Below are 16,121 nucleotides of genomic sequence, written 5' to 3'. Positions count from 1 at the left end.
TGTATTTTACTTTATGCACCCACGTACTCAAATTATTAATACTAAATTACAAACTTGAAAGTATTGATTTAGATTATTTTGTTAATATTAATAGTTAAAATTAATAATTTAAATGTATCATAATAAATTAAATTTATTCTTGATTAGAACTTTAAATGCTCCACAGGAAATTTAAACAAATCATTTTTAATTATTATTTATAATGTATTTATAGCAATAATTAAATTCTTTTGTAAAGGGTAACGAAAGAAATCTTTTAGGCCTTTTTCTTTTGAGTGGATTCGAGAGAGTGGATTTGAGGGGACTTGAGAGGATTTGAAAATAAATTTTTTTGTCGTTTATTTGAGTGAATTTGGAAATAAAATTTGTGAGAATTAGTATAGAATTGTATTGACGTGACAAATTAAAAAAATTTATTTTCAAATTCATTCTCATTTACCTTCAAATTCACTCAAATAAACGACAAAAAAAATTATCTTCAAATCCTCTCAAATCCACTCAAAAGAACAAGGCCTTAGTTTATTTTTTGTTGATAAGTTAAACATTTTTTTTCCAATATTCAACACTCAATATATGGAATATTATTGAAGACTTGGAGGTTGATGTGTGAGACATATATTTCAAATGTTATTCGGAGTACGATAATATAATTTTTTTAGAATAATTTCTATTTTATGACAAAGTTTATGAATTAAACATATTTAATCAGTTGTTTAAAAAATTGTGTGTTATAATGTTTTTTCTTTTTTTATTTTAATTAATTTTAGGTGTGTTGAGTTGAGCGACAGAATTCTTAAAAGTTTTCTCATTTTAAGATTTTGACACAATGTACATTGTAAATACTATTTTAAAGTTTCTATCCCAAAAATATTTATCATAAATCTTAAATATTTGTGTTATAATATATATATATATTATTGTATATGATTAAATGATGACAATATACATATTTGTATTTCTCACATAAATAAATAAAATATAATAAGTGAAAATTGTAAATTTCTCAAGTTTAAATCATAATTATTCTAATGTGATAGAGAATCTTCTTCTTCATCGTACATTTCCTCTATGATCTCTTATAATTGAAAAACAATTGGACTTATTAAATTCAAGTATTTCACCCATGTTTGCCTTTGATAGTACATTTTCAAATTATTTGACACATATTCAAATAAATATAGTAAAGTGTAATTATTGTTGCAACATCTCCTTTTTTATTGGTGAAATATTTTGTTACATTGAGTGTATGTAATCAAAACCAAGAAAGAAATTGGAAGGTTTATAATAGTTTTTTAACACAAAATTTATTAGCTCTATTAGGTTTATTGTCATGTTGACTTAGTATCATTTGTCATTTTTATAAGTGTTTATTTGTTCTTTTGAATGTCATCCAACTATTATATTGCTTCTTGTGTCGTTTCAACCTTTACTATGTTGTAATAATAATTAACCATGATTTAGTCATTACTATGGAAGAAATTGAAAATTGTATGCTACAATGCAAAACATCACTTATGGATCTATGTATAGAGTAATTGTCCATATCTCATCAAGTTGTCATTAATTAATGCATCAAATCATATGAATTTATAGTTTACATGTGAGAAATCATATTACAATTCAAAAGACTTTTTTTTTACAATGACACAACAATTATGGACATGTCCATGTTCAATGCTTTGATTAATGTGACATTATTGTTCATGTGTGATGAATTCTTCTACAATTTAGAGCATCATTTGTGAAAGTTTAAGAAAAGAGTATTCTAGGAGGAAACTTACTCTTAATTATCAATTCTCATTATACAAATGAATGATTCTTAAAATCTCACTTTGCTAATAATAATTTATAAATGAAATGAATACACACAACAAACATTCAAATTCAACGTAATATCATATTTTATTTAAATATTATAGCTTATGACAAGATTTCTATGTAGTTTCAACTTTGTGACTTTCACTAAAATAATAATTTTGTTCAAGATGTTACCATTCACCAAGGTTTTAATAGTTACGATGTAAAATACACAAGATTTAAGTCAAGAAAAATGTCTTTGGTATTACTATTAGTAGACGTCCTAATTGTTATGATGTAAAATACATTTTCTTTTAAGTCAACTCTAACACACATACATCTTAGTAGACCTATTATAAAATATCACACAAATCTTAGATTATTGTGACTTTTTTATTACTAAATATGAATATCAATGTTCACTTTTGTCTTCGATGAGTATTTTATCTGAAAATTAATCTAAATGTAGTTTACATATTTCAATCTTAGGTTAAGATAAACAACTTTAAAAATTGTGTCCCTTAGAATTCACTTTAGAAAATTGAACCATTTAAAATATACAAAATACAATAATTAACAACATGATTATGGTCTAAATTTTTTTTTCATAAGAGTTTCTAAACAATTAATTAATATTAATTTTCATGTAAGGAAAATGGATGCAAAGGCCCAAGAGATGGACTCGCAAGTGGGACCAGAGGAAATAACAATGGAAACACACGTGGAGAGGAGAGGAAAATGCACACGATCCAAGAACGTAAACATAAGGCTGAAGGAGTATGAATGGGGTATTTGCTAGTATAAATATAATAATCGTTTAGTGAAAGAAGAGGGGCGTGGTTGGCATATTCTTCTATCTCTCATGAAACTCCTCTGTTCCTATCGGTCTTCTTTTTGAAAACCAATTTCCCTTTGTTGTATGGTTTTCGTATGATTTTTTTTATGAACACCAATACATGAGGAAAATTCAGTTAAATTTTTATAACCATTTTTTGCTTTCGTCTCTATAGTTTTTGTGTTCTTTACAAATGGTGTTTTCATCACATCATGATGGAGAACACTCGCCTAAAAGAGATTTCGTCAAAGTTATCACGTTTGAAGGACATTATCGTTGACGTCAAGCAACTTGCTGAGTCCATTTCAGTAACAAGCCGTAACTTAGAAGCTTTAATTGTAACCTTAAATGAATGTCATAAGGATGACTTTAATCGATTCGAAACAATGGAAATTATCATGGATAACATGTTGAAATTCATTGTCGCTTTAGAATTTGGAACTCGTTTCTTTGCTCAGTCCTCGCCATTCCAAGTTTGAAATGTTAAATTAGATTTTCCTTGCTTTGATGGGTCAAATGTTTTACAGTGGATTTTCAAATCTGAAGAGTTTTTTTATTACTATAAAACATCAAATGAATAATGATTACTCATTACTTCAGTTCACATGGATAAGGACGTTGTTCCTTAGTACCAAATACAGTCTGGAACAAATGTTTTTCCCACATTGATTGCTTTTACTCGTGCTCTGGAACTGGAATTTGGCCCTTCACCATATGAATGTCCTCAATCAAATTTGTTTAAGTTGACTAAGGATGGTTCCGTTCATGATTATGTAAAATTCACTACTCTTACTAACCGGGTACAAGTATTAGTGATGTTTTGCTAGATTATTTTATGGGAGACTTACAATAAGATATTCGTCGTTATGTTTTAGTCCAAGCTCCTACCACCTTAATGCGATGCGTTTCTTTTGCCAAACTGCATGAGGAGAAATATGTCAACAAACCAAACACAAGCTATAAATACCATACTAAAATCTAAACACAACCTACAAATATTAACCAATCCTCTTCCCAATCCCTTAAATACAGTACCCTACCACCTTGACTTCCCAAACCTACCACAACACCTCATTCAAAAAAAGTTAGTGTTAAAAAAATGTCCCTTGTTGAAATGCAATTACGAAGGGAAAAAGACATAAGCTTCACTTGTGATGAGAAATTCACCCCCTCTCATAGGTGTCCCAATAAACAGTATATATGGCTACAATTAGATGAGGAAGATGATTTTGATGAACTAACAACCTCTTTTGTTGAATTTGTAGTTGAAAATCCTTAACCTGTGTGTGAACCTCATTTGACTTTTAATGCCTTAAAAGGTTTTGCTGGTGTTGGAACAATGCGATTTCATGGGCTTATCAAGGTCTGTTTATTAAAAAAAAAATTGCATAGTGGGACTTCAGACAAAATCCTCCAACCAAGAATTGCCAATTATATGAAATTACCTATAAAACCAATATATAATTTCAATGTCCTAATAGGAAATGGTAGTACCTTAATATTTGAAGGATTCATAAAAGATCTAGAGGTCATCATACAGTCACACTCATTAATAATGCCAATATATTTACTTCCTATATTAGGAGCTAATTTAGTCCTTGGGGCCTCCTGACTAGCCAGATTAGGAGCCTATATTTCTTACTATAGCAACCTGACCTTGAAATTTTTGTTGAATGATCAATTTGTTACTCTACATGGAGATCATCTCAAATTTCCTACTCAGGCCCAATTTTATCACTTTAAAAGAAGGCATACCATTAACTCCATAACCGAAATGTATTCTTTACATTTTTAGTTAAATAGAGTTTCTCAAAATCAATTTCTAAAATTTTCTGTCAATATGGATCCAGAAATAGCCTTGTTACTATACACATATCAATAAGTGTTTGTTGTGTCATCTAGTTTACCTACTATTAGATCTCATAATCATGTCATACCTCTTATACATGGTTTTGATTCGATTAAAGTTAAGCCATATATTGTATCCTTTTAGTTAGAAACAACAAATTGAAAAAAAATGGTCTAGGATATGCTGCAAGAAGGCATTATTGTGCCAAGCAATAATATTTTCTCTTCCCCAATCTTTTTGGTGAAAAAGAAAGATGGAACATGAAGATTTTGCACTGATTATAGGGCCTTAAATGCTATAACAGTAAAAGATAGTTTTCCTATTCTCACAATTAATGAACTAATGCATGATATTCATGGTGCTCAATATTTTTCCAAATTGGATCTTAGGTCAGATTATCATCAAATTCTAGTAAAAAAGGAAGATAGGCATAAAATAGTGTTCATAACTCATCAAGGTTTATATGAGTGGTTGGTTATGCCATTTGGATTGACCAATTCCCTTGCAACATTTTAGTCTTTGATGAATGAGGTGTTTAACAAGATGCTTAGAAAATGTGTTTTTGTGTTTTTTTATTGATATATTGGTTTATAGCCCTTTGTGGGTGACCTACTTACAACATCTTGAAATGATGAGCTGTTGGAAAATAAGTTGTATGCAAAGTTGTCTAAATGTTCATTTGGTCAACAACAAGTGAAATATTTAGGACCGCGATTTGTGGGAAAGGCATTGCTATGGAGGACAACAAGATACAAGCTATACTAGCTTGGCCTATTCCTACAAATTTAAAACAACTCAAAGGCTTTCTTGGGCTTATAGGATATTGTACAAGATTTATAAAAGGGCATGCAGGACCATTGACAGAGCTATTAAATAAATATAATTTTAATTGGCAAGATGCAACTTCACTCGCTTTTACAAAATTGAAGGAGGCTTTAACTTAAGCTCTTGTACTTGCTTTGCCTGCTTTTACCTTGCCTTTCCAATTGGAAGCTGATACATTAGGTGTGGGATTAGAACTGTCTTGAGTCAGAGCTTCCACCATATTTCTTTTTCCTCAAAGAAAATGTCCTCTTCAATGTAGAAGCAGTGACCAAATTTCGTCATTATCTTGTTGGGTTATAAATTTGTGATCAAAACTGATCAACAAAGTTTGAGGGCTATTATGGATCAAAGTTTGAAAACACCCAAGCAACAAAAATGGCTCCATAAATTACTAGGGTATGAATTCACTATTGAATACAAATCAGGGAAAGAGAACATTGTACTTGATTCTCTTTCTAGATCATTTCACATGGCGTGGTCCCAACCAATTTAATTGTTGTTGACCTCCTTTCGTGAAGCTCAACAATAAGACCCTCAATTAAAAGTACTTTTTGATTATTGCTTTAACAATACAAACAACAAATCCATTATTCCATTCATCGAGGTTTATTACTTTGGATAATAGAATAATGGTACCTGCAGGCCTAGCTTTTTTATAGGACATTTTACAAGAGTTTCATAGGTTTGTGATTGGGGGACATGTTAGGTTTTCTATAACTCTAGCTAAAATTGTTGCTCAATTTTATTGGCAAGGTATGCATAAGGACATTAAGTCTTTTGTTCAACAATATTCGATTTGTCAACAGTCTAAAGTGGCTAATATGTTACCATCAGGTCTGTTACAACCTTTACCTATTCATAATGTAATTTAGGAGGAATTAGCCATGGATTTCATTACTGGTCTACCTTCATCTCATGTGTTCATTGTAATCTATGTTGTGGTTAATAGATTGTCTAAGGCAGCTCATTTCATTCCATTCAAGTGGTTATACTAGTAAAGTGGTAACTAAGGTTTTTAGCATATCACCCTCAATTGGATGGTCAATCCAAGATTCTCCTCAATAAATGTTTGGAACTATATCTTAGATGTTTTACTTTTGACTCTCTAAGAGAATGGTCCAAGTTTCTTCTTCGGGCAAAAATTGGTATAATACAACGTACCATATACATAAGTGCTTACATGACACCCTTCAAAGTTGTGTATGGTCGTGATCCCCCAACTATTAAAAATATGTCCCACATGATAAGGATCCTATTGTTGTGAAAGAGCAATTGTTGACAAAATATGCTATATTGCAAAAAGTTGAAAATGAATTTGGAGAGGGCACAACAAATTCAAAAGAAGTATGCTGATAAAAAATATAGGATGTGCAATTTGAAGTGGGTGATTTGGTGTTGGTGAAATTGCAACCATTCATTAGCTCTAAGAAAGAATCAAAAGTTTGGCCTGAGATATTTTGCTCCTTTTTCCGTCATTCAAAAAATCAGGAAGGTTGCTTATAAGCTTATAAATTTAGCAAAAATTCAACGTATTCCATGTTTCTCAACTAAAATTGTTTCGTGGAAACCATGATCAACCTTATGTGCCCTTGCTAATTGGTGACTCAAAATTATCTCCTGACATTACTAGTACAAAAACAGCGTACAACGTCGAATATTTTTGGCCTTTCACGTCGAATTCGAGAACAACGTCATATCAGGAGACGTTAAATTGACGTCGAATTTAAAAAATTCGACGTTAATTTAATGTCGAATTTTGTCAATATACGACATTAATTTAACATCGATTTTTGAATATATACGACGTTAATAATTTTTTTTTAATTAATTGTAATCCTTTTTAACAACTCTACAAAACCTAAAAGGGAGAACTATGAACGGTAATATAGGATCAACAATAAATAACAATAACAAACAACAAATAAGTTCAATCAAACAAAAAACAAGTTCAATCAAACAACAACAACAAACAAGTTCAACCAAACAAATTCCACAAAAAAAAACAACAAACAAGTTTAAGAAATAAGTTCTTCAAAACGAAAACGAAAACTAACATTTAAAATGTAAGTTCATCGGAATAAAGTGTTGCCACCAGTGAGAGAGAAAGCAAAATGCACTTATGAAGGACAAGAACACGAAAATAATCGGTGAAAACAAACGAAAATCATACCTAAAGTAGTTAATTAACATGCATTTGTATCAAATGAAAGAAAGATTACATGTGATGGTCGTCAAACTTCGTTCAGAGAAGAAGGTCTCGCGCTCTAAGATAAAGTGAATGAATTTTCAATCTCCCGCTCAAATTTTTATTGAATTCACTGGCCTTTTGACATCTAACACTGAGGCATTCGACGTTTTATATCGTCTTACGTTGAATTATAATTCTAAACGACGTTTAATAATTGCATTTATTTACAAAATTGCCACCGATCATTTTTAACGTTGGTTATTTAGTGGTTAGACGTTAAACGCGTGACGTTATAGGCTGTTTTTCCACTAGTGCATGCAACCTATTACAGTCTTAAAGTTGTTATCAAAGGTAACCAACACGTTACACAATCCTTGATTCAGTAGGAAGATGGGTTACATGATGATGCTACCTAGGAGCATAATTCAGTGTTGGCTCAAGCTTACCCTCACCTCCTCACCTCCACCCTTGAGGACAAGGTAAGTCTTGATGGAGGAAAATTGTAAGGAAAATGGATACAAAGGCCCAGGAGTTGGATCCGCATGTGGGACCAGAGGAAATAACAATGGAAGAACATGTGGAGAGGAAAGGAAAAGGCGCATGATCCAAGAGCGTAAACATAAGGTTGAAGGAATATGAGTGTGGTATTTGCTAGTATAAATATAATAATTGTTTGGTGAGAGAAGAGGGACGTGGTTAGCATATTCTTTTCTCGCTCATGAAATTCCTTTGTTCTTATTGGTCTTCTTTTCGGAAACCAATTTCTCTTTGTTGTATGGTTTTCATATGGTTTCTTTTATGAACATCAATACAAGAGACAAATTTAGTTAAATTTTTTAGAATCATCTTTCGCTTTAGTCTCAATTTCTGTGTTTTTTATATTTTACTACTTAAATTTGTTTTATATGAAGTTAAATTTAAATCCACTTAAATTTTAAAGTTAATCTTTCATATTTTGAATATTTTTACGGTAACATAATTTTTAAATAATTTTCGATTATTATGACTTACAATTATTTTTTAAACACTTTTAATGAGTCACCTAGTCCAACTCGACTCGATCCACTACGAAATGATTACTTAGCAAGTCAATCTAACTCGGCTCACTTATTAGTGAACTAAAGATATTTGGCCCATTACAGGTTGGTGGGTTAAACGGGTTGGTTCACTAACTAACTTAATTACAAGGTTCTTTTTCAATTAAAAAAAATTCTAATTCAAATCTAAATAAATAGGAAGAGTCTTAAATTATATTTATTGAGTATTACATGACATATAATTTTGAATTATACAAAAAAAATCTGACAATATATTCAAAACTTTATAGTCTATTACATGTTTTAAATTATATAATTTAAAATATATTTCAAATTAAGTAATTTTAGAATCTAAAAATGTAAAATATCCACATTCTAAATCTTTCTAATACTTTATGGAGGTGTATAAAGAAAGCATCATATGTAACACACACATATACACACACCCCTCTCTCTCTCTGTATATATATATATACATTATGTGTCAGTTCCTTTTGCAGGTATAAATATATACCCAGTATTTTCAAAAGCTAAACCTGTGTGATACCTTTTCTGGAACAACAATGATTAAAGACTCTTGAATCAGATTAAAAGGGTAACAATCCATGAAGGAGTTGTATATAAATCAGAATCAATTCCAAAACTCAACCAAAGTAGGAGTTCACACATCATGAAAAGAATGTACGTACTGGTGGTGGAAATTGTATCAGTTTCCTTGACAGTGATTCATACAGCAAGTATATATATGTAAAGATGAACAACTACTGTGGGCAAAATGGCCTCCACAAACGAGACCTGTGGCTTGGAACGTTGAAGTGTCTGATCCTCCCTTCTTGTTCCTTCAGATACCCTTCACACAGAAAAGCCTTTGAGAACTTGTCTTCCACCTCTCTATCAACATCATGAACAAACACATCAGTGTCACCATGGCCTTTGTTCCTAGCAATCAACCCTGCAGTGTAGATTGCAGTCATTCTCCCTGGTGCCCCTTCAAAGAAACCTGTGGGGGCATCCACCATGATCACATCCCAATCTATGTCATAAACCTCACTTGGGAACCCCTTGTGCGCGAGCTGGCACTGAGAAAATCTTGGATCACTCACCTTTTTGCAGTCTGCTTCCATTCCAACCTTCAACAGCTCGTCAGCCTGGTTAACCTGTGTGTCGTACATGACATGGTAGGACTCCAAAGAGGGTATCTTCTGTTGGATTTGGTCGATCCATGACTTGTCCTCCTCCAGGAACACCGTGCGGCCACCGTAGTTGAGCGATGTCCACATGAGGCTGTCGTGGCCGAGGCCAAACACGAGGAAGTTGCAGGGTGACTTCTTCTGAAGGACCTTGGCTGAGACCGAGATCTCACGGAGGGTCTGCTGAGGGGTGACGTTGGTGGTGGCGTAGTGGATGAGAGCATTGGATAAAGACGGAGGGGCTTTGTTGCATGTGGGGTTCTCAGGGATTGGAGGGCATGATGATGGTGTGGCTGCAGTTTCTGTTGTTTCTGTTGTGGGGTGAGATTCTTCTACTGCTACTGCTACTGCGTTTGAGTCTGACAAGTTGGTCTGTGAGGTGAGTTGGGGAGACAAGGAGAATATGGATGAGCGGAATAGCAAGATGAAGAGGCAGAGAAAGGCAATGGAGAGAATGGCTACCTTGAGGCTGCATGTGAATTGGGTTTTGGACCTCATGGTTGGTTTTTGAGAAAAAAAGGTTGTTCTTTTCTTTTTATCTTTCTCAGGAGCAAGAAAGATGGGAAGAGGGTGATCAGATCTTAATTGAAGGAACACACCAGATTCACCTGAACAGGAATTTGGACATTTATGGGGAAAATGTTGTGAACTTGCTTGAGAGTAAAGCGAAGTCAAACTGATATATAAAAGGAGAAAGAGAAAAACAGTAACAGTTTATGAACAAGATTAGTGGTCAATTTAGTATTGAGGTGGCAAACATTTAATCTTTATGTAGCACCTACTAGGGCAATGATTTGGTGAGATCACCTAACGTTTGTTGTGATGTTGTTGGGGTCACAAGGCCATGGTATCTTGAGAATTGAGATAAATATGTATATTTTTGGTGAAGCCACTGATGAGAAATGACAGAAAAATGATGATTATTGATGTTTGGTATTATTTGCAAACATGCATTGGTTGTATAAAGCATGTAGAGAGGAAGAAATTAGGAGGAATGATTTTGACAAAATAGCTACTGAAGCAACTTTTGGAGCCTAAGTATTTGTTAGAGTTGGTAGAACTGAAATGGGGTCCAACAGTTGATGTTTAAGAATAATTTGTCGTCTTCACAGACATGAAATTACCTTACAAGGATCTCTCATTAAAAGAGATATGTATGTTTTCTGCATGTTTTTTCTTTCATGTTTGATATAGTTTTTTTGGAAGAGTTTTCTAAATATTTGGCAATGAATTTGTGACAGTACTTTATGATAATTTTTTTAGTAATTATTTTTATTTTAAATTTTGTCAGTCAGAAATTAGCAAAAGGGGGATGGAAATAAAATAACAATAGAACTACTAAGCTAGTAAAACTGTACTACATATTAAAATAATTATAGATTAGATAATTATAATTAATTTATTAATATATTATTTAATATGATTTATAATTAATATAATTAGTGTGTGTGTGTTCTATATTTTATACTTGTTATTAATAACAACAATATTATTAACTCCCTTTTATTAATGTGTATGTACCAAGATCTAATACAGCTAGTATATATTAATAACTTAATATCAATAAGCATTTACTTATTAACATTGTGACTATAATTTATACATAATATATATATATATATATATATATATATATATATATATATATATATATATATAGATAGATAGACACTAACTATACGTAGGTATGATTTTAAAATATAAAAAGTTGGTTAATTGAAAACATGATACAAACATATATTCATTTAGTGAAATAAATACAAAATTTACTTACTTAATCATATCTTATTTCAACTAACAAGTGTGCAAAGAAAAAAAAATTACAAATGGCACTATTTTCTAAAAAGAAACATTTTAGAGGGCTAAATTATATTGACATATGTAAAGAGAGAATTTAAAAAACGTAAGATTTTGGCTTTCAACATTACATAATAATAATTAAATTACACATTTTATATCTATTTCTCATATTTCTATTCTGAAAACAAAATAACTAAACATTTACTTTTATGTTCTACCTATTTTTTTTCTTTATTTTCATTCTTTCTAATTTTCTTTTCAAAACCTTAACATGGTTAATAATCGTTTTGGTCACTATCCTTGATTGAATAAAAGCTTATGAAGTCCTGTTAGAAACATAAATGTCATAGCTTATTCCGACTAAAATCAGTTTTAATGACTCTTGAAAACAAAAACAGAAATAAGAGATTTATTTAGTTATTTCTTTGTCAATATATATGATAAATTAAATAGTTTCAACTTTATTATCAACTTTATTAACCCTATGCAGGATTGGCCATGTACGTCAAACAAAACCATAATGTTTTGTGGGGGTCTCTTGTTGTCTTTCTACAAAATTCAGTTTTTTAAAGTGGAGTGGGTTATTTGAGTCATTTTTCCATCAAAATGTCAGTACCAAAATTTCAATTTGTTAAAAATACAATAGATGAAAATTTTAACATGATATTTGTACCACCTGATTAGAGTGCCGGGTGAAGAAATGTAAGAACTTACATTTTGCAGCTAAATTTATTGTAATATTTGTGGGAAAAGTACATGATCAAATTGTTAGTTACATTTGTCTTTACCACAAATAGCATCTTTACCACATAAGGCACCTTGCAAAGAAGTTTCATAGCACAATGTAATAAATGCGCTCTGCAGTGATTTCAAACCACAAGTTTTCATTTACAGAACGTGGATGTTATAAAATAACTGTTGAATAGGTTTGGAACAAATACGATAAGATTGTTGTGCAGTCTCCAGATTCAAATCCAGTGTTGTGATCAATAAAGAAAGGAACCTGTAGAGGACAACTTTATTCATACAAGGATGTATTGATAAACCATTAAATGATCCAAAAAGAAAACATCAATCAAGATATAAATAAAAACTTCACCCACTACTATTTTGCTTTTATACTTATTATTATTATTATATAGCGAGGAGATTTTAACAGTTTCATAGCTTGTTATACATGTTCAGGTATTTAATTATCAAAATCTCAGTTGCTGATTTCCCATAGCTTTGTATGTACCACAAAATTCTAACCTCTTTAGATCCAGAAGCATTCAAGAGTAACTTCATTCGATGAGAGCCTTCTCCCACGTTTTGAAGAATGTAAGGAAGTTCCAATTCACATAATGCCTCACGGACTATTCGAGCATTCTGAAAAATGGAATTTCAAATCTATGAATTTAGCAAAAGAAATATGTCCATTAACTTAGTGGAATAGTATGAGTATGATGCTTGAAAATTGCTTCACAAATTGGAGAGAAGCATTATCTTACAGGATTATTTTCATATGAGAAGAGTTCCAACTTTCCTGGAGGAGGGTCAGGCCTGGAGTAAACCCACCGAGTCATTCCTCTACCTGCTCGAAGTATTGTCGGCATCCATCCAGTAAAAACAGTGCTGCACAGGAATGGGATGTAAATAACACATTAATTTGAAAGTCTCTCTTCATCGAAAGACAATGGTACTTTGACACCGGAATTTCTTTTACACCCATTTGACACTATCCCTCATTACCCTTCCTTCACTCTCTCTTTTTCTTTAGAAATACAAAAGTTATTTTTTGTTAAAACCATTTTACCTCCATGAAGGTTGTCAAAAAACTTTTTCCTAAAATATGGAACAACGCTCAGCAGACATCCTTTGGCCTCTGTCACAAGACTCAATACTCATTTGTATATGTTTCATTACTCCTTAACAAAATCACATTCTGATTCACCCCAAGATGAGTAACATACTATTCGTGTCACAGTATACAATTTATTAAATGCTAAGATGCTTTAATGAAAATATTACAGTAAAATATTAAGGTTCCTTTCTACGATGTGATGAATAATATTTTACATGCTCATAGAAAAAGTGATTTGCATCTAATACCTCTCCAGAAGTCCCAATGATGGACTTCTGCCTTCTCCGTATTGCTCAAACAAGTATTTTACAATATCACCTGCAGCGAGACACCAAGAATAGAGATCGATGAGGGTCACAAACAATCAGCATTAGTTTAGAGGTTGGAATTAAGACTACAATTGCATTTACTAAATTAAAAGACATAATAAAGTTCACAACAATTAAGGATTGAAATTGAACTACTTAAAATCCTTTACTAAACACAACTGAAACAGACAAAAACGGATGTTTAGGTAAGAAAATGTAAATAGGAGTAATAAACCTTTAGCATGTGTCAATCTAAACCAGTAAAACAACTATGAAAATGGTGTTCATTTATGCCATTGCCTCAAAACAGGACAATCAGAAACCATTTGGAGAAAGAGCAGCGAGAAACTTGCTTGCTTACCACTTTCATACATAGAAATACCATTTTTTTTATCAATGAGGAAAGGAAACCTGCAATAGAACATCATTGCAGCATAAATAGAAATAGTATTTGAAAAGATAAGGACAACATCAAACTATTTCACAAGTGTTAAATATGTTGCAAGATACAAAGAAGAAACAAAAAAGTAAAAGAAAATGAAAGCTGTCTTGTAGCAATTGCTTCTTCATCAGGATTCATCAGCGTATATAATACAACAAGTATATATATTGACAAAATAGAGACATGATACTCAAGAACTGATTTAAAATTTTCAAAGTTCTGTACTACTGCAAGAAAATTCATTCAAAGATTAAAGAAACAATTTATGATGGAAAGCTACGTACTGTTCTTTGCCACCTGTTCTGCTGACCACCTCTCTGTGTCTTACAGAACCCTTAGGACATGGATAGACCTATTCATGACACCAAAAAAAAAAAGAAATCTTACTTGCTGGAATTTGTTTGAATATCACTAATCCAATCCAACAAACAGGAGTTCAACAAACATTGTTGAAAAGTTAGCAAACACATCAAACTCAACTCAGTAGAGAGTAGACATAGACCCCAAATTTCTAGGAGCATATCTAACTGGAAACCAAAAATAGCACTCCATTGAAACAGACAAAACTCAGCCAAGGGAAGGAGCATTGGATATTGAATGTGCTGGTAAGTGTGTGTAAAGCATTGATAGCTAACCTCTACAGAAAGATCTAGTTCAGTCAAAGCTTCCCGGACCCTTCTACAAAAGGGGCATGCCTCTGTTAAAAAATAATGTTTAAAAGATTTAAGAGTAGACAATCACAAAATTCAACGATAAAATAAAATTACAGCAATATATAACTGATAAAAAACCAAAACATGTTTCAGAATCCTAGTATGAAGGTCCAGTTGACGATAAGAATAAATAACTGCTTTTATGTGGGCACAGTGTTATTGCAATTAAGGCCAAATGGTGCTAAGCAATAGTAATAGTAATACAGTTAAAATAAATAAACTTCTGGAATGTTAATAAAATTCAATAACTAACTCTAAGAAGAAACATACGTTTTCCTATTATTACGAATGACAGTAGCATCATAAGGGTTCTTCCTAAACCTGTTTAATGTGGAAGAGGCGTACCAAATTCAAAAAGCTGCAAACTTAAAGGAAGTTCTGAAGTGATTTCTGTGGAGATTGAACTCTCAGCTATGGATTTTTTTCCCCATGCAAACCTTGACAAGCTAGCCAAGGACGATAACGCTAGCTACCATTCATAAAAAAACACTTACAAGGTTAGTCTGATATAAGGTGCATGCAGATATAAAGAATTATTTGCACCCGCACCGTAGATACATCACAGGATTAATTGTTTTCATATAATTTCCCATATACTTCCACTACATGCATAAAAAATACTTAATGATTTTAAGGCTATCACTGCTATGACCCCTGAGAAATCACCTCGAGAGTGAAATTGCGTGGTTGAGAAGGATCCTTTCCCTGCCAGATAGAAGCAGTAAATAAATAAGACATTGAGAAATTTAAATTATAATTGGTAGAGAAAAGCATTGGAAAAGTGAATTAGTACGCATACAGATAAGAGCGTGAGTAGGGGGCAGAGAAAAGAAAGAAGGGAGGTGGGTGTGGACGATGATGGCGACGCATCTGATTTTGATTTTGCAACGATTCTGAGTCTCTGCAACGCCCAATTTCTATTCCCGCGTTGAAGGCTCTTGCTTGTGGTTGTGGTTGGAGGTGTGGAGATGAACAGTGGGAGAACGGAGCACAAAGACATGCTTATGCTGCTCTTCACCAAACCCAACTTCTGTCCCACACCGCCCAAAATATTATTTTGGTTTTAGGTTTTCATTATTTACACACTTAGTTCAAGATAATTTGTTTTTTATTTATTGTTAAAATATTTATGTAATATTATAAATGTAACATGTAGTTACATAACTTTTATTATTTGTAGAACAATTAGCAAATTGTCTGTAAAAAATAGTTTAAAATAAAATGTTTGCTGTTATTAACAATGAATCCTTAATCACATTAAAACATAACTAAAAAGAATATTTTTAAATTAAGG

At 32.1% G+C, this 16,121-nt stretch overlaps 2 protein-coding genes across 2 annotated transcripts; both read right to left on the bottom strand.

The window, feature by feature from the left end:
* Positions 1-9,118: 9,118 nt before the first annotated feature.
* LOC108333421 (glucuronoxylan 4-O-methyltransferase 1) lies at positions 9,119-10,435 on the bottom strand. The gene has a single exon (XM_017568853.2). The coding sequence runs from the start codon at positions 10,217-10,219 to the stop codon at positions 9,293-9,295; it is 927 nt and encodes a 308-aa protein (XP_017424342.1). The 5' UTR covers positions 10,220-10,435; the 3' UTR covers positions 9,119-9,292.
* Positions 10,436-12,214: 1,779 nt separating this feature from the next.
* On the bottom strand, positions 12,215-15,891 carry LOC108333303 (uncharacterized). Its single transcript, XM_017568710.2, has 10 exons — positions 15,627-15,891; positions 15,494-15,532; positions 15,173-15,296; positions 14,750-14,811; positions 14,399-14,466; positions 14,034-14,083; positions 13,613-13,682; positions 13,012-13,135; positions 12,773-12,889; positions 12,215-12,524 (listed from the first exon to the last, which is right to left on the bottom strand). Exons 1-10 carry the CDS (start codon positions 15,825-15,827, stop codon positions 12,426-12,428), a joined length of 954 nt encoding a protein of 317 aa, XP_017424199.1. The 5' UTR covers positions 15,828-15,891; the 3' UTR covers positions 12,215-12,425.
* Positions 15,892-16,121: the final 230 nt, after the last annotated feature.

Source organism: Vigna angularis, chromosome 11 (genome assembly GCF_016808095.1).
Source record: "Vigna angularis cultivar LongXiaoDou No.4 chromosome 11, ASM1680809v1, whole genome shotgun sequence".
Lineage (NCBI taxonomy): Eukaryota > Viridiplantae > Streptophyta > Magnoliopsida > Fabales > Fabaceae > Vigna > Vigna angularis.
Note: the sequence above shows the minus strand (reverse complement) of the source record. Positions and strands in the feature narration are given on the sequence as shown.

What these genes read in the sequence shown, in the direction of transcription:
- LOC108333421 (XM_017568853.2), bottom strand. Translation starts at nt 10,219, where the DNA reads ATGAGGTCCAAAACCCAATTCACATGCAGCCTCAAGGTAGCCATTCTC.
- LOC108333303 (XM_017568710.2), bottom strand. Translation starts at nt 15,827, where the DNA reads ATGTCTTTGTGCTCCGTTCTCCCACTGTTCATCTCCACACCTCCAACC. An exon ending in CCCTACTCACGCTCTTATCT is followed by an intron (nt 15,533 to 15,626) that starts GTATGCGTACTA and finishes TCTATCTGGCAG; the next exon opens with GGAAAGGATCCTTCTCAACC. An exon ending in ATGCTTCTGGATCTAAAGAG is followed by an intron (nt 12,525 to 12,772) that starts GTTAGAATTTTG and finishes TGTCCTCTACAG; the next exon opens with GTTCCTTTCTTTATTGATCA.